The 18,207-nt window shown below is 40.2% G+C and overlaps 1 protein-coding gene across 2 annotated transcripts in view; it reads left to right on the forward strand.

Moving 5' to 3' along the window:
• Positions 1–16,987, forward strand: part of LOC124263332 (homeobox protein 2-like) — a 78,314-nt gene extending 61,327 nt beyond the window's left edge. For both annotated transcript variants that reach the window (XM_046697912.1, XM_046697911.1), the window contains 10 exons: positions 104–202; positions 5,714–5,812; positions 6,302–6,496; positions 6,910–7,008; positions 11,583–11,681; positions 12,057–12,134; positions 12,436–12,624; positions 12,914–13,096; positions 13,491–16,516; positions 16,554–16,987. In XM_046697912.1, the coding sequence (XP_046553868.1) occupies positions 104–202; positions 5,714–5,812; positions 6,302–6,496; positions 6,910–7,008; positions 11,583–11,681; positions 12,057–12,134; positions 12,436–12,624; positions 12,914–13,096; positions 13,491–16,463 (4,014 nt within the window). In that variant the 3' untranslated portion in view covers positions 16,464–16,516; positions 16,554–16,987. The remainder of the gene's footprint in view (positions 1–103; positions 203–5,713; positions 5,813–6,301; positions 6,497–6,909; positions 7,009–11,582; positions 11,682–12,056; positions 12,135–12,435; positions 12,625–12,913; positions 13,097–13,490; positions 16,517–16,553) is intronic.
• Positions 16,988–18,207: the final 1,220 nt, after the last annotated feature.

An 18,207-nucleotide genomic window follows, 5' to 3' on the forward strand; every position in this document is an offset into this window, starting at 1 on the left:
ACCCACATAATTCCTGTCATTGTATGAAAAGCAAGCAGCCTTGACCCATGTTAATGAGTGTGATGGTGACAGTTGTACTGAAGGAGATTTATGGATGTTGCAGGATGGACGGACAGCCCTGCAGTATGCTGCCTTGAATGGACAGGTGGAGGTGTGCAAGATGCTGCTGCAGCATGGTGGTGATAAAGATGCTCAAGACGCTGTGAGTACCTTTCATAATGAAGTCACTATTTGTTTATGGCATTCAATGACATGAAACTTAATGTCATTGAACCAGAGAGTTTGGTGCAATGACACATTTTGAAAATAAGATATAGTGGAGTAATCCATAATTCAGGGTCTTGATGTTATGGGCACGGAGGAGAGGGGTTGGCACTAGTAGTCAGTAAAATCTTGGGACAAGAGTCATTATTTTTCTGGCTTAGTCTGGAAAACGCCAAATGAACACAGAATGATATGTCAAGTTGAATCTTAGTTGTGAAATATCTCTATGCCCATGCAGATCATCTGTGTCTCTGTAGGGAAACATCTAGACTGCTGGTTCTGTTTTGAGTTCATCCCTGCAGTTTGTGGTTTGCTAATACCACCTTCTGTTGTGTAGTTGCATCTAGTCATATACAAGATTTGGGACAATTACATTAACCAGTTAAGTTTTCGTTTAGGATCAGCATTTTGTTTATGGATATTATGAATACATTAATCTTTTACAATAAACTTGGACTGATCCAGAACGTGTAGGGTTTTTAAGTTATTGTATGCTGAACGATATACCCCATCATCACCCCAGTACATAGATTTCTAACGGATGGGGAACTTAACCTAGATTTTCAGGTGACAGGACAGTGCTATTACTGAGAGGCTACCTTACTAACTTGTTTTTATATTGGCCATAGAAAACACTGGGCAATGTACCTCCCCTTATTTGAAAACTATATGCCTCTTCTAGCATAAACATCGCCCAAGAAACCATTACGACACATAACAACTAGGCTCTGTTGTCTACAGCCCCATATCGCCCCCTTATTCTGATATGCAGGATACGATAAGCTTTCATTTCGAGTCTTTTGTGTTCCTTTCAAGGGACATCATTCACGCATGACACAGTTAATGCGTCTTTTTTTCGTCGCAAAACATGTTGCCTTAAGACTATAATCCTGTGTTGCTAAAATGTAATCATCCTGGTATTGTGAGTTTCGGGGCATTTTACTGAGGCTATCAGTAGCTGATAGTTGTCATTCCTCTGTGATGTGTGGACATGATGGTGCACAATGATACTGGTGGCCTCGAAATTGTTTGTTTTGCTTTTTTGCCATGAAGAAAAAGGATAGCTAGCTAATTTTTCCTTAGAAATTATGTCTTGATCCAGCATTTGAGAGTTGCAAGTACAAATTTTAGAAAATAGAATCTGACAGGTAAATAAAGTATTATAAACCTTGAAAAGTAACATATTCATGGATATAAGCTAAGGATATAAGGTATATAATAGGTAAGGTATATAAGGTGGCAGGTTGAAAAAAAATAAGGAAAATTCACCTTTTCAACCAGATTTTCCACTAGAGAACGAAAACACACACTTGCGAGTCAGTGTATGAAATAAGCCAAAACTCCAGCCAGACATCAGGGCTGGTAACTTCAAAATGTTACCAGCCCAAAATGGATTTAACCAGACCAAATATGGTAAATTTACTCAGATGTATGGAACATCTAAAATTTCTACCAGACCAACGGGCTGGCTGTCTGTAAATTTAGACCGTCTGTCAGAAATGTAGACCGTCTTGGTCGGACGGGCCTTATTTCATATACTGTTGCAAGTCACTACATCATGGCAGTATCACTGCCAACCATACCAAACAATAACCAATTGTTTTAGGGATTTGTGTGTGTGAGAGAGCAGAGACTATATATGTATTTGTCACCATTTTTTTATGCAGCAGTGTTGTTTCTTTTTATGTGACAATTGTAAACCGTAGTAAAAAATGAATTGTCAGAAAACACGTCCTGTTTAATCTCTCACAAAAAATAATATTAAATAGCAGCTCCAGTAGGGTGCCCCAACTGGCTGTACAGAATTGCCTTCCTTAAGAGTGAAGAAATATAACAGAATCATGGCTTTTTGTTCCAAGCAAGTTCATAATCTGGTTTATATTTCAAACAGTTTTGTATCAACAAGCACCCTTGTAATAACAACCCTGCAGTGCATTATGTAAATTTGAGAATTTCCTCCATGTTTAATGGCTTTAGGGTGGCATGTTCTACACTACACCCATTGTCTGCTCTCCGGGTCTAATTCCCCACGCCGTAGAGACGGGTATTTACTGTGACTGCTCTAGGCTTATAAAAAAACAAAACTTTTCAAGTGTTTCAGGCTCATTCAAGGAGAAAGCAAATCTAATTTCCATAAAACAGTCTGCCAAAACAAATTTTGTTGTTATGATAATATGAAATTTCAAGTTATTTCTCTTGTTACGTTTACCTTCTTGGAGAGGAAAGTGACAGGGTTCGAAAGAAGTATTTGTATGCAAGTATGTTTATTCTCAAAGGCAGACCTAAGATTCAGCTTGATAGCAAAACAGATTATTATTTTCTGAAATATGATTTGAATTTGTTCAGTGTGGTAATTTTTATGAAGATGGAGTAAAAAGGCGTGTGTATCTGTAGTATTTTGTAATACATTTATTTGAGAGGAAGGCTTCAGGTATAATTTCACCACTTGGCTCTGTCACCTCTTTTCTACCTCTTTGATATATCAGGTAGGTCAATAACTCTGGAGTCTATGTCTATTCCATGTGTGTATAGTGTGTCAATGCCCTCAAGATGACACAGCAGTCAAACTAGGTTGTATTGACCATTCACCTGTCACACATTGCAAAGACTATATGGAAGAAGGAAACATTTCACTTAGGCTTACAAGAGTTATCTCCCTTTTTTGACAGCCCTACATATCTCCTTACAAAACATTGCAAATTTGTCACACATCATGTCTATTATGAAAATATTTTTACGGGTATTTCATAAATATTTAAAATTTTATTATATGTAATAAACGTCTAAGAATATATTTTAACACAATACTTGTCCATAAGGAATTGTGTTGAAATTACATAATATTGCGAATACAGTGGCTCCCAGACTTCAATAATGGCAGAGTTTATTTGATATTTTTTACACATTCAAGTCAACTTCGATGTTTCTGTGTATATAGTGTACCATCATCCGATAGATGTAATGATGTTTATTTGCTGATAAATTTAATCAATAGTATTAACATATTTATATAGAAAGTGATATATCTAATGGAGGATATTTTACGTTACAAATTGCTTTCATATAGTTTGTTTAAAATGTTCTCAAGTATAAGGAGTAACATAAAATTGGCTCTTTTCACTTTTTTGTGAAAAAACTCTGCTGCATAGCACTTAGGGTAATTCATGGCTATGACTTTGATCTTATTCAAATGGAAACACACCCGGCAATCAATTTAACATATAGTTGGATTGGGGGTGGGGGGTGTAAATAAAACCATGACATATTTTTTTAAATATTTTTTATCACAAAAGTATATTGGAAGAAATCATAATTGGGCAGTGGACACTTAAATCTACTCTGAAACAAGAGTGGTCTATGCCCAGTCGATGCAGCCTTTAGTGAGAGACGTGAGAATGGCTCTTGTACCTCTTTCATCACAAACTCTCCTCTCCTTGCCTTTCCTAGCAACACATGGCCCTTGTGATCCCACACACACTCACAGCATTCAAGAAGGAAACATTTAAATGTCTGACTTGCTTGTCTTCTACAGGATACTTCTCACCTTATCTCTGTTATTATTGGCCATTAGTCCCAGACTCCTGGTTTTTCATTGGCTGCAATCATCTGTCACTCTTTGGTTCCTTCTCCTGAAGTGTTCTGCCTCTGATAGCAGCTGCCTGCCGGCTGCCGGAACTACTTTCAAGAGTCAGTGGGATTGATGCCAAATGTCTTGCAGAGAGGGGGAATTTGTTAGAGGCGTTAAAAGATCTCTTTATTACAAGTTTCGAAAGATAAACATCAGATAAGTGCAAGGACTGGTGTTAATGGCCAACTTGAGGCTTGATAAATGTAGCAAACTGATGGAATTGAGTTTAAAGTGAAAACTTTGACCTTGAAAGAATAGTATTCTGTTTTCAATCGATCACTGTTGTGTACATATGACTTTAGTGTGTTGTTAGGCATAATGCCTCAACGATAAAGAACATTTACTCAAGTTTTATCAGTTTATATGAAACATGAAACCAAAGTTATTTGATTCCATATCAGTAAACATCATTAAAAATGCATGGATGATATTCCAAATACGACAATCTCCTGAGATAGTTATCAGAAGCAATACAAGCAGGAATTCACAGAGAGAAAACATATACATCACTGAACAAAATATAGTTCTTGATCCCAAAATGTTCATGATCTAGTTATCATAAAAATATGATCAAACACGTTTCACAGAACATTGTTAAAGTTTCCCAGTGTGTGGAACAGATTAAGTTTGGGATTGACCCCAGATGATGTACTTGAGCCAAGAGTATCTTTACCAGGACATGGATCCTCACTGTCAGTCCTTGAGAGTTTTCTTACATCAAACAGGATAGTGTTCGGGGCATACTGTTCGCAGCCTGGTGTGGGGTAATTTAATCTCTGCATTGGATCAACACTGGAGGGAGCACTGTAATGAAAAGAATCTGATCATACGGAGTATACTAGACTAACAACTAGTCTCTGAAATGAACATATTTTAAAGGGAAAACAGTTCATAATATAAAAAACAACAACATATATATAATGAAAAGGAGCCCTGAAACTTAACTGTGGAAATCTAGACCTGCCACATTTTTTAGACTTGCATAGGCTTTCTTGGATATATTTGTTTTGTGGTCTGTATGACAGACTTGGAATATACCAAACGCAAACAAGTTGATGATAGACTTGGTAAAGATTCCACTTTTATGTTTTTAGTTTATCAACAGTTCTTTGATTAAACTTGTTATTTAATGGAGTATACAACAAATAAAAATAATGGACTTTGTCTTCTGTTATGTCAAAGAAATGTGTCAATGTAAATAGTACTAAATATAGCAAGTAAGTCTTTTGGTGTTAACTGGTGTCTTTGAAGGTTGATGATTGTGTGTAGAAGTCAGAATATTGGTGCTGTTAAAGTACCTTTTTATGCTTCAGTGTGAAAGTTCAACTTTATTTATTCAAAACTGATTCAAACAAGATAGAAATATCTGAGAAGTTACACCCAGTAGAGGCTTTGAGATGATCAGGATGAAAGGAATCCTATGTATGTCTCTCCTTCCCCCTCTCCAACTCCCCCATTCCCCTTTCTCTCCTCTCCGTCCCCCCAACAGTGATGATACTTTGATCTGTCGGCACCGTGTCTGGGCTCCTGGGTTTCACCAAAGTGGTTATTGTCTACAACCTGTGCCACTTTGATGTTTCCCTCCATGTAAAGCAGTGAGTGTTATGGCTGAAATACTGTTAAAGTGCTGTTATGCCCAGCTCTCCCTCCCACTTATGACAGATAGGTTGGGATTTATTGCTTTGAAATATGAATAATACAATGAATGTTTTGTTTGCAGCCAAAGATTATCATTCAAATTTAGTTTTCACTCCAACAAATCTTATTTAAAAAAAGCAAAACGGGAAAATTGTTCCTAACCTGAAACTGATTTCATTTCAGCTTGGTTACACAGCATTACATCGCGCTGCTTCTCAAGGTCATGCAGAGGTCATTGAGACTCTCACCAATGCAGGTTGTGCCATCAATAAGCAAGACAAGGTAAAGTTTGAATTTTAAAGCAAAATAATAGATCCGACAGTTGTAAATTTGAGTCAAAATAAAGCAAAATTCAGTCAAACAGTGAACATATATGATAATTGCCGCTGAGTTCAGAAGAAATTCTACAAATAACCACAAGGGATGACAGCTCTCAAGTGTCAGGTTGATGGTTGGTCTGCACATGTGTACTGTGGTTGCTAAAGGAAGACATCAGGACACACTTTAAAAAGATTTTATTTTTGCCCTGGAACATAAAACAGAATATTTTCCCCAACCTAAACCTTGTGACAATTGCCTGAAGGGGCACCAGTGTTCTAGAATATTTATTGAAAATGTTGTTAAATTTTGCTCATGATGCTCTCATTGATGAATGCAGACTGTTTTGAGTGCAGACTGAGGTTACCTGGAAATATAGCTAAATTGAATTTGGAACGTAAATTGTTTCATGCAGTCACTGAGTGTGGTATCTAACTGATGATGGTGTTGTAGAATGGCAACACGGCCCACGAGGCAGCCTGGAATGGGTTCAGCAAGACGGTGGAGATGCTGGTCAAGCATGAATGTGATTCCTTCATCGCCAACAAGGGAGGCTTTACTGCACTACATCTGGCTGCCCAGAATGGACACAATGAGAGCTCCCGGGTCCTGCTGTACGCTGGCTGTGATTCAGATCTGAAGAACAATGTGAGTCATCTAGACAAGACAGATATACACTTGTACCCATGTTTAATGTTCCATGCAATTTTTTTCATGGTTTAAAGCCATTTTTTGAAGTTATGAGATGAATGTGTTCTTCAGGGAGTTGTTATGTTTGGTTGTGTCCTTTAGTGAGAAGTTCCCATTGAAGATCTGGGTTAGAATTGGTCTTCAGTGACCCTTGCTTGCTGTAAGAGGCGATCAGGTGGTCAGGCTCACTGACATGGTTTACACCTGTCATCGTATTCCAATTACGTAGATCAATGCTCATGCCGTTGATCACTGGATTGTCTAGTCAGATGTGATTATTTACAGACAACCATCATAAACAGGAAATTGCTGAGTGTGACGTTAAACAACAAACAATCAGCTCAGTGAGATGTTATGTTGTTGTGTTGCAGTACGGGGATACAGCTTTGCACACAGCTGCCAGATACGGCCATGCAGGTGTCACACGAATACTGCTCAGTGCCAGGTGTAAAATCAACGAACAGAACAAGGTGAGGATCATAATATCTTAGTGAACAAAACGGAAAAGCTCACACAGGTAGATCAATGATACAACACCTGGAGAGTTATGAAAACAGCACTCACCATTGTTCCAATAATAAACAATCAAGTGTTTGTTGTGCTCACCAACTCAGTTTAACATTTACAAGAGTATTAGTTTAGTATTTTGTCAATTTTATTAATTATTTATACTGACAATTTTAGAGCAGATCAAAATAGGTAAAAGTATATTTTGATCTTGTTATAGATTTTGTTACAACAAACATACATGGCTTATCTGTTTTCATGTAGGTAGTGTAAGGATTAACCTGTAACAAGAATATACTAGATCAGAATTTTCTGAAAATAGGCTACTTTGCTGATACCTCACTCACTCACTCACTCACTCACTCAGATCTTCATGGTGGGTGCCTGTCAATTTCATTCTGTGAATTGTTTAAGTGAGAACATTTCAAACATTTAATCAAACACTGTATTTTGTACAAAAATGTGCTCTTACAATGCTACCAACTGGTTGTTCATTATTTTAGGACATTATTGATTTGAACTCCGGATGTATTGGCCATCTTAATTGACAACAGTCTTCCCAGCTACACACTGAAACCAGGAATAGTAGTATTGATTATATTTTTAAGATGAAAATATGCATAGTTTGGATGACCAAAGTTTTTCTGTTGAAAATTTAATGGTTTCAGTGTTAAAAACTTATTGCTGTTAAACTTCCCACACTAACAAAATGCATACCTTCCTCCTTTATAACTTCCTCCTTTGTCTGGAATATTAACATGTCCTTAAAGAAAATACTTAGTCCAGTTCATTTTGTCCAGGATATTTAGCAGCTTTGGGAGGATCATAATGCACAAAATTTAACTTTCATCTAACTAAAATAATTAACTCTCTTGCTTCACTGTGTTCATAATTGCTTCAAAACATGGAATTAATTCTTTGCCCTGAAAACTTTAATTATTTAATCATGAAAATAATTATATGGGTGACTCACCTCTGACTGAAAAAAGGATTTCTAAATTACATAAATGAATGAACTTATTTAACTCGAGTCATGTTAATACGTTTCTGAAATGCATACACCACAGACAGCCTCATGTGTCAAAGGTCAAATGTAGTTGCATCCATGAATAAAGCAACACTTTGTACTCCCATTTTTATTTTTGCTGCAATGACTTCTCCCTCACAGTCAGACGTTTGATGTAGGCTTCAGTTTCTTCATAGGGGGATTGGAGTAAAAAAATCTTACACAATTTATGACATTGCATATGATGCATCTTGGTAGGGCAGGATTAAAACGGATGCGTATAAAAATTTAGCCAAACAGATAACTTAATGCAGCCAGAGTGTGTAGTTAGGTAATTAGTTTTCAAGAGTCTCGGTTACATAGCGTTATCATTTGCTTCCACTGGATGCGTCTGCAAATATGATTTTATATCGCTTGAAAGAAATCTATTTCTGAATTCAGTTCTTTTTTTCGCACAAATGTTTCTGTCTATTTGATGTGCCTGGTGCCCATGTATAACCTTCATTACTGCTCCAAAGCTTGCTACACCTTATCAAACATTCGTTTTAAAAACCTATTTATTAAAACAAGATTATAATTTACAGCTTTATTTGTAAGGCGTGAATAGATTACACACATATATACACATTGTAAAGGAAAAAATCGTAGTTGCCAAGCCAAAATAAATACAGGTGTTCCCCTGAACCTGTTATTATGAGCGGTTGTGTTCCCGGCAGTATCAGCATCCATTCCAAGGGCTGTCCTAGTGTGCAGTAATAGGCAGTGGAATTATGGTAGTCAGCTGCCTGTCTGAGATATTTCTGACGATTCTCTGTGGACTGACCTCTGCAGTTGTGGAGCTCCTCAATAACACGTCTGCAGTATAGAACATGTTCAGTCCACCTTTCATGTATCCAGGTACATGTTTGTTAAACATATTACCCTTCTAAGCTCTGTATCCTGGTATCCCTGTAGGGAGATCAGGTCGGAATGGATCTCAGAACTGATGCTTGTCATTGGAGGTGATGCAGACTAGTGGGTACCATCTGTGGGCTGGCTGAGTGTGTGTGATTGTACCCCAGAAGCTCATGCCGTGAAACACTCTGTCTGTTCCTCCATGTAATCTTAGCACTAAGATAGTCCTAACGTTCATACTTCAACATGTTCCAACCCATTTATGTTTGTCAGCATACCCACCCTCCAAAGTTGTAAGAGGCGGTGGGGTAGCCTAGTGGTTAAAAGCATCCGCTCGTCACACTGAAGGACCGGGTTCGAATCCCCACATGGGTACATTGTGTGAAGCCCATTTCTGGTGTCCCCCGCCGTGATGTTGCTGGAATATTGCTAAAAGCGGCGTAAAACCAAACTCACTCACTCACTCACTCACTCCAAAGTTGTAAACATCTGGGACCTGCAGTATTTACTGTTATTCCCCCATATAAAATTTGACATACCATGACATAACTACAATACTGTTCAAACTCACTCACTCACTCACTCACTCACTCACTCACTCACTCACTCACTCAGTAATATAAGCAGGTGATGTCAGGTGTTTGCACAACCTTGATGAGTTTAGGGGAAATAAATACAACAGTCATACTACAAGCTCTTATACAGAAATTGTAGTTTTCCATTAACCTGAAACGTGGAACATTAATGGGAATAAGGTGCATAGATTTTTCATAAAATATGCATTCAGTGCAAAACTTGATAATTAATGAGTCAAAACAAATACAGTCCACATCTGAAGAATTCAATGATATTTTCTTCTTTGAGAGTACTTGAAGAGACATATGGTTTATGTCACAAGAAAGACAAATTATAATTATATTTTCATGTGAAAAGGGATAAATAAACAAATCAGTTTTCTATTGCTAGTTACACAGACAGGCGTTATAAACAGTGTGGAGCCTGTCTGTTCCCTGTCTCAGTCAACACCCTAGCTAGGCCCACTCGGTGACCCCTCCCTGTCATCTTGTAGCATTGATCCAGGGTCTGGTTTCACTGTAACAGGCTGGTCTCCCCAGAGGAGTGTATGAGTGAGTGAGTGGGTGGGTGAGTGTGTGTGTTGGGGTGTGTGTGAGTGGGAGGGGGTGAGTGAAGGGGTGGTTGGGTGAGCGAAGGAATGGTTTGGTGAGTGAGTGAGTGAGTGAATGAGTGAGGAAGGGATGGGTGAGTGAAGGGATGGAATGGGTGAGTGAAGGGATGGTTGGGTGAGTGAATGAGTGAGTCAAGGGATGGTTGGGTGAGTGAATGAGTGAGTGAAGGGATGGTTGGGTGAGTGAATGAGTGAGTCAAGGGATGGTTTGGTAGTGAATGGGTGAGTGAATGAGTGAGTCAAGGGATGGTTGGGTGAGTGAATGAGTGAGTCAAGGGATGGTTGGGTGAGTGAATGAGTGTCAAGGGATGGTTGGGTGAGTGGATGAGTGAGTCAAGGGATGGTTGGAATGAGTGAGTCAAGTGAGTCAAGGGATGGTTGGGTGGAGTGAATGAGTGAGTGAAGGGAGTGAGTCAAGGGATGGTTGGGTGAGTGAATGAGTGAGTCAAGGGATGGTTGGGTGAATGAATGAGTGAGTGAAGGGATGGTTGGGTGAATGAGTGAGTGAAGGGATGGTTGGGTGAGTGTTGGTGATGGAGATGGTTGGGTGATGAGTGAGTGAGTCAAGGGATGGTTGGGTGAGTGAATGAGTGAGTGAAGGGATGGATGGTTGGTGAGTGAATGAGTGAGTCAAGGGATGGTTGGGTGAGTGAATGAGTGAGTGAAGGGATGGTTGGGTGGGTGAATGAGTGAGTCGAGGGATGGTTGGGTGAGTGAATGAGTGAGTGAAGGGATGGTTGGGTGAGTGAATGAGTGAGTCAAGGGATGGTTGGAATGAGTGAGTCAAGGGATGGTTGAGTGGGTGAATGAGTGAGTGAAGGGATGGTTGGGTGAGTGAATGAGTGAGTGAAGGGATGGTTGGGTGAGTGAATGAGTGAGTCAAGGGATGGTTGGAGTGAGTGAGTCAAGGGATGGTTGGGTGAGTGAATGAGTGAGTGAAGGGATGGTTGGGTGAGTGAATGAGTGAGTCAAGGGATGGTTGGGTGAGTGAATGAGTGAGTCAAGGGATGGTTGGGTGAGTGAATGAGTGAGTCAAGGGATGATTGGGTGGATGAATGAGTGAGTTAAGGGATGGTTGGGTGCATGTATGAGTGACTGAATTGGTGAAGTAGTGAGGAAATGGTTTGGTATATGGATGGTTATGTTAGGAAATGGGTGAGTCAAAGGGAATTGTTTGATATGGAGTTAATAAGTGGATAGATAGTTGAGTGAGAAAGGGGATGGTTTGGTATGAATAATTGAGTGAGGAAGTGGATGGATGAGTGAGTTAGTATTTGATGGTTTGGAGTGTGGATATTTGAGTGAGGGGGATGGTAGCTAGATACGGGTGGATGAATGAGGGGATGGTTTTATGTGAATGGTTGCATTTCTTTGAAAACATATCAGTCAGATTATTATTTTGAGTGATTGGAGTTTTTAAACAGTGACCTTATTTGTATTCTTGTGTACAGAATGGGGACACGTGCCTCCACATTGCTTCAGCACTCAAGAGAAGGAAGATTGGCAAACTCCTTGTGGAATCTGGCATTGATGTTCAGATCAAAAATAAGGTTTGCTATAAACAGACTATTTACCTACATTGTCTTGGCCCTATTATAACCGAGGGAATTCACTCAGAGTTAGGATTTCCACCAGTATGTGAGATCGGTCTTAACATCAGCAAAATTATTATTTATAATCCTATGCTACTTTGACCGCTGCTAATGATGATAAAGACATTATGAATTTTGAATATGGATTGTATTTGCATCTTTAAAAACTGTAAGCATTTATTTTTGTCATCTTTTAAATTATGTAAAACTTCAAATGGTGATATGTTTATTATTTTTTCCTTTAAAGTTGTTGAATGATGTTATTAAAGTTATTTTTAGTAATATGTGAGCCCATTACAAATGTTTTTACTATGAAGTATGTTAATTTTGCAGCAAAACGAGACAGCAATGGATGTGGCTCGTAGGAAGGAACACCCAGAGATAATTATCATCATACAGTCCTTCGCTCGGGTAAACACCAACTGTTATTTATATACATTCTGGGAAGAAAACTCATTTGTGGATGCAGCAGACTGTTTCTAATGGAGTAATTACTAAAGCTGTTCCTTGAACATCAGTGGTGAAAGGGGAATAACTCTTGGTAACCATTAATATCATGTTCTCTCAGCAGAGAAATGTGAAATATTTAACCAACCTTTCCATGAACTCAGACCTCAGTAAAAAGAATACAGTCTAAGTATAAGATTCTGTATGGAGTATTCGTTCCATTCAACTTGTATGTAAGTGTTTGATCTTGTTTGACCTCTGCCAGCCGAAGACCCCCAAGTCTCCCAAATCCCCTCGACCTATGACCCGAACCCACCCTAACGTGGTGACCTTCAAGGATGAGATCCAGGTGGACATGGAAGGGCCGGTGGTCGTCCCTGACGATGACCAACCAGTCAAATCAGAAAAGCCAGAGAAGGACCGCAAATTCTTCTTCTTTAAGAAAAAGAAAAAGGTTAGTAATTAAAAGGCTGACAGATTAACTAAAGATTAGTAGTTTCGGAGTGTTTGAAACAAAATTGTTCTCTTTAACTCATGTATTTAATCATCAGATATTGGTTTGTTGAAATTGGTACATAATATAGACATGGGATAGCAGCTGAACAAGTTGTTAGTAGAACAGAATTACTTGATTCTGTGTAAGATATAACTAAAAAAACTTTTATTTATGAGTGATTTTTGTTTTATCCACAATTCTGAAACAATCTTACGGCCATGTATGAATATAACTTCTTACCCTCCAGGACAAAGACAAGACCCCACCACCCACAGTGAAAGGTAATGGTCAGACTCCCTCACCCAGGGGAGACAACTCCGGACCTGCCCAGCCCTGGAGTAAGCCGTCAGCTGTGCAGGGGTTCTTCAGTCAGTATGTGCCACAGACCGGGGTCCAGTACTACAGGGATCTGGCCGGGAACATCAAACAGGTCAGTCCACTCACCAGCTGCAACCTAAATTTGTTTTAGCCCTGGGAAGGTCCTAATTACCAGTGATTTGCCCTAAAAAGGCCCTATATTTAGCAGAATTGGAAACATGATAAAAATACCTTGCAATGACATTGAGTGTTAATTAATCTCCATCGTGAAGCAAAACTTTCCCACTAAGAGTTACCTCCCTCTCATGGTCAGTCCCACATTTGACCTTTTTTAGCCTTGGAAAGCTCCTAATTGCCCTTAAAATGCCCTGTAGCTAGCAAAAGTTGTGATACCTAGCAATGACAGTGGTGTTAATTAATCTTCTTCACAAAGCCAAACTTTCCCTTTTCTTCTCATTAACCTGATGTAAATATATCTCACTCTCTCTATCATTTGGTTGTTGCAGGGCCCAGTGGGCTACACTCCACTTTGTCAGTGCGGACCCACCTTGAAGCGTCTGGAGCAGAAGATCGAGACAAACCGAGAGAACATGGTGGACCACACTAATGCCTCTCATCAGCTTCTCAAAGGACAGATAGACCACCTGGATAGACGTACAGCACAGCAGGTGTTCGCTATCGACAAACTCACCAAGGAGAGGCTGGAGAATGAACACAAGATGTGCCACAGTCGAATCAAGGAACATCTGCATCATGAACGGAAAGGCACACAGCAAATGTTCAGCCAATATAATGAACAAATTCAGACCTGGCTTGATTCGAAGCTTGCATCATATGGACATTGTTTAAGTCATCACCATGATGATTCGGCGTTACCTCCTAGGACAATGTTCACAGACTTTCATGAAAATGAAAACGGACGTTTGTTTAGATCTCGGTCAGATGAAACGCTTTCAGTTTCCGATTACAGTGGGAAATATCGGAAGAAAGATTTTTACGAATCCCGACATGAAGCCATGCAGCTGATGCGAGCATGGCAGGTACCGTCCTACCGCCAGAGTGTGAGGCGGCGAGAGAGAAATAACAACACTATCAACAACAATGTGACTGTTACCAAGGCTGAGATTCATGGAAAGATGGACAGAATAGCAGACGGCGCCTCACCAAAATATGAGGGCAGTCCTAATCGCCAAATGGCAGGACACTATCAGAATATGATCTCTCCAAGTGCAAACTCTCCTATTGATGTCAGTGCTATTAAGAGAGAGACAGGAAATCAGGGAGCTATCCCAAAACGGTTGCCTCATTCTCATTCTTGGCAGCATGCTGTTTCTCAGTCAAAACAAGATCTGAGCAGGTCACGTGAGGGAAGTCCACAAGTACATGGTGCTTCTCGGTCTAGAGAAGGAAGCCCATTGGATGTTCGTTCTAATGTTCGGCCAATACTTCGCAGTCATACAGACTCTGGTACTCTCAGTAATCATATATCAATGCCAAAACAAAATTTATCCGAAAGGGGACCTCCAAACACAAGAAACATGCCCGGTGCACCGGAGGTTCCCCCAAAGCCTCCTAAACCTAGCACTGGGCAGACGCCAAACCCTTCCATGTTTACTAGGCAGAACAGTGGTGGCTTCAAACACAATAGTGGCTTTACCCAGAACAATAGTGGCTTCAACCAGAACAATAGTGGCCTCAACCAGAACAATAGTGGCTTCAACCAGAACAATAGTCGTATTAACCAGAATAATCATGGCTTCAATCAGACTAATGGTGGCATCAACAGTATGGCTTCCACACCTGGAGGGGGGTACAACCAGAGGAACAATCAGACTTACATGTACCTGGAAGATGCCCCCATGCCGAAGTACAAGCCACGGACACGATCCACTGACACTATTCTGGGAGACGACAAGGAGACATTCTCCCAGCATGTTGGACGCAGCAGGAGTCTAGACAGACCTTTAGATGATGTTGACAGGAATAGTGGAGGAGGTGGTGACAAGAGTGGTGTTGGGACACATCCAGCTCCCAGATCGGCTGGCGGACAGCAAGGTGTGCCCCCAAATAGACACGGCGTAGCATACAGGGTTCCTCCAACCAACAACCCTTCGTCAAGTGCCAGTCAGGCGCCCACTCGGAACAGTATTGCGGGATACCGAGAGAATCCCTATGCAAGTGTTCGAGAGATGCAGAAAGTTGCCAACAGTGTGAGAACTACTGCACCTTCTCCTAAACCAGGGTTTCCCACAAATGCTGCTTCCCCATCCCCAAAACCAGGCTTCCAAGCCTATACAGGTGCTCCATCACCTAAAGTTGGGTACCAGTCCTATGCAACAGCCCCTTCCCCGAAACCCGGATTTCAGGCTTATGATAGTTCATATCGGAGAGATCCTGTTCGGGAATCAGGACGAGACAGTAATTATGCCGATATCTCTCAGATCAACAAAGACAGACCACCATACAGGAGTATGTATGGTATCCATGGTGATAAAGGTAGCTATGGCAACTATGAAAGTATGCCAATACAAAACTCTGTGAGCAAATCAGAGAATAACTTGTCAAAAAACAATGAAAATACAGACGTTAAATCACGGCCAAGCAAACCGCCACCATACGGTTATCGCTATGCCGACTCAGGTGCTAATCTTTCTGGTAACCAAGGAAACAGTGCTAGTAACAATAATACTAATTCCACTACAAACTATAACCAAAGTGGTAACTATAGCAACTACCCTGTAAATAGTCAAAACAACAATGCCCCCACACAAACAGGCAGTGTGACGCCTGTGTCGGGACGATTTGGGGGCGGCAAAATCAGTGATAACAGTAATACCACAGTTAACCATGTGAGTAACCACAGTAACAATGTGTCTAACACGAGCAACAACTCTCAGGATAGCTTCAATCTGTCCACATCGGAGTGCTTACGTCACGAGAGTCCGTATCCAAGGACAAGTGTATATAACCCGACGTACCTCCAGAACAAGGAGGACTCAACCTGCAGCAGCAACCAAGACTCTGGCTACAGCAGCAAGGCAAAGCTGCCTTACCTGGGACAGAGTCCCAATGGGTTGCCTAGCAACAGTGGAACCCCATCCTCATCTTTCAGCATGGATCGCAGCCTCTCAACGGGAACACCCAGTCAGAACAATTCTCCATTTGTGCCTCAGACTCAGAGTGATTCCCCTTTCATAAATTCCAATCAGAATAGTTCCCCTTTTACCCCAGTCATTGCAACAAGTTCACCATTTTCCCCGTCCAAGGAAAGTACCCCAGCGTTCAACTACTCTTCGAATGCCAACGAACAGCATACTCCCCGGCAGCCAGTCAACATCCAGTCTCACGTCAATGGCTGGTATGAGAAGAAGCTGTTGGAGGCCGAGGAGAAGCTGCGAAACAGTGAGCAGTATGGAGGAGCTCACAACTACAACAACGCTCCTATCAACTACGACCCTGTGAATGGAAGTGATGTGTAACGACGTTCCAGTCACTGGCAGCATGTACATTGAACTTGTGTAATAACCATTACATCCCATGTCTACACCAGCGAACTTGTGTACCACTACATCGAATGTCTACACCAGCGAACTTGTGTAATAACCATTACATCGCATATCTACACCAGCGAACTTGTGAAGTGTGTGAAGGTTTATTCAAAGGTGGTATTGGGTTCTACTGATCCAGACACTGTTTTCTCATATCACGATGAGATCGACAATCAAAGTATTCACAAGCTGATTTCCCCGCTGCTTCCACTCAACGTTCCTAGTGCTATGTTTATCCCAGACGGTTTGTGAGGATTATACTACTACTGGTACAGAGGTAGTCGCTGTCAGCATTAAACTGAATCACTGTACATGTTGGACATGACATACTTAACATGCTGGCTGAAATATCTCAGAACATTTTCTCATGTTTCTTTCTTGAATTTAGGCCAGGCTAATCTACTTCACTTGTTCGACTTGACAGACATTCCTTATGTAGAACACAATGAACAAAATGAAATACTCCTAAAATCTTTGTGTTTATATTTTTTTTAAATCGTAAGGAATTGACATAATTAAGCTCAAATCAACATTTTTTTCCTTTGTGTTTTAGCCTTTTGAGGTTTTGCACATTGGCTGAGAAATTCTATTCTCCTCAAAACAAGTTGAACAATCATAATTGTAAGGCTGCGTGTGGAAGAACCCACCAGCCATCAGAAATTAAATATAGTGATATAAAAAAAATATGGGTGTTCTTAACTTCTATTGAGTAGAATATTAAACAAGAAATTTCATTGGTCTGGCCTGAACAAGTTTACAACAGTGGACTCTAGCTATTATCTGATGTTACCCACGGCCCCAGCAAGCGCTGGCCATCAGTTTTGTGTCATGATGTACAACCTGATCTTCTCAATTTCCACTGAACAGATATATCACTGAAGCATTGCCTTGTCGTCAGGGTTTTCACTCCACTTCATAAGGACACCGATACATTTGAACAGATACAGATATTCTTTCATGATCAACATTTAAAAACGTCTTGGCGTCAATTTTTGCCATTGTGCAAGTTGTAAAAGTGCAGTGTTTGTTGTTTAAGGATTGTTGATAACAATCAGGTAAAAGCAACATTATTTACATATTTAAGTGATATTTAATGTGTGTCACTGTGAGGTGGAATATGTGTAATTGGATAATCATGGCGTCTTCCATTTTAGACATGTTTTGCTAGTTCTACAGGTTACTTTGTGTTTAAGTTTTCATTAAAGTTTTTATGAAAGGATAATGCCAAAATGTACAGTTGATAAGAAACATTTCAAAAGTATATCATCCCTTATCAATATTTGCTTGTGGACATGCATGTGTGGAAGGCAGTATACAGAAGCATATCGATTTCATTTGTTAAAGTTGTTTGCTCACAGCTAATGGTGTGACAGATAGACAAATATAAACTGAGTTTGAAAGAATAGTACTAGAAACCTTGAACTGTAATATTTATTTTGAACTAAACAACTCATTTGGTAGTTTGTGGAGGCCTGCTGAAAGTTTAGAACTCCAGACCCCCACTCCACTCCATAGTTCAGTTCCACAAAGCGACCGTAGCGCTAAGATGATCGTAACTCCCATACTTTAACATAGACTTACGACTTCGATGCTCAAGATGATCGTAACTCCCATACTTTAACGATCGCTTTGATGGTGTGAACTCCCATACTTTAAATAGACTTACGAAGGCTAG

Source organism: Haliotis rubra, unplaced genomic scaffold (genome assembly GCF_003918875.1).
Source record: "Haliotis rubra isolate DU_JTF1 unplaced genomic scaffold, ASM391887v1 Scf88, whole genome shotgun sequence".
Classification (NCBI taxonomy): domain Eukaryota; kingdom Metazoa; phylum Mollusca; class Gastropoda; order Lepetellida; family Haliotidae; genus Haliotis; species Haliotis rubra.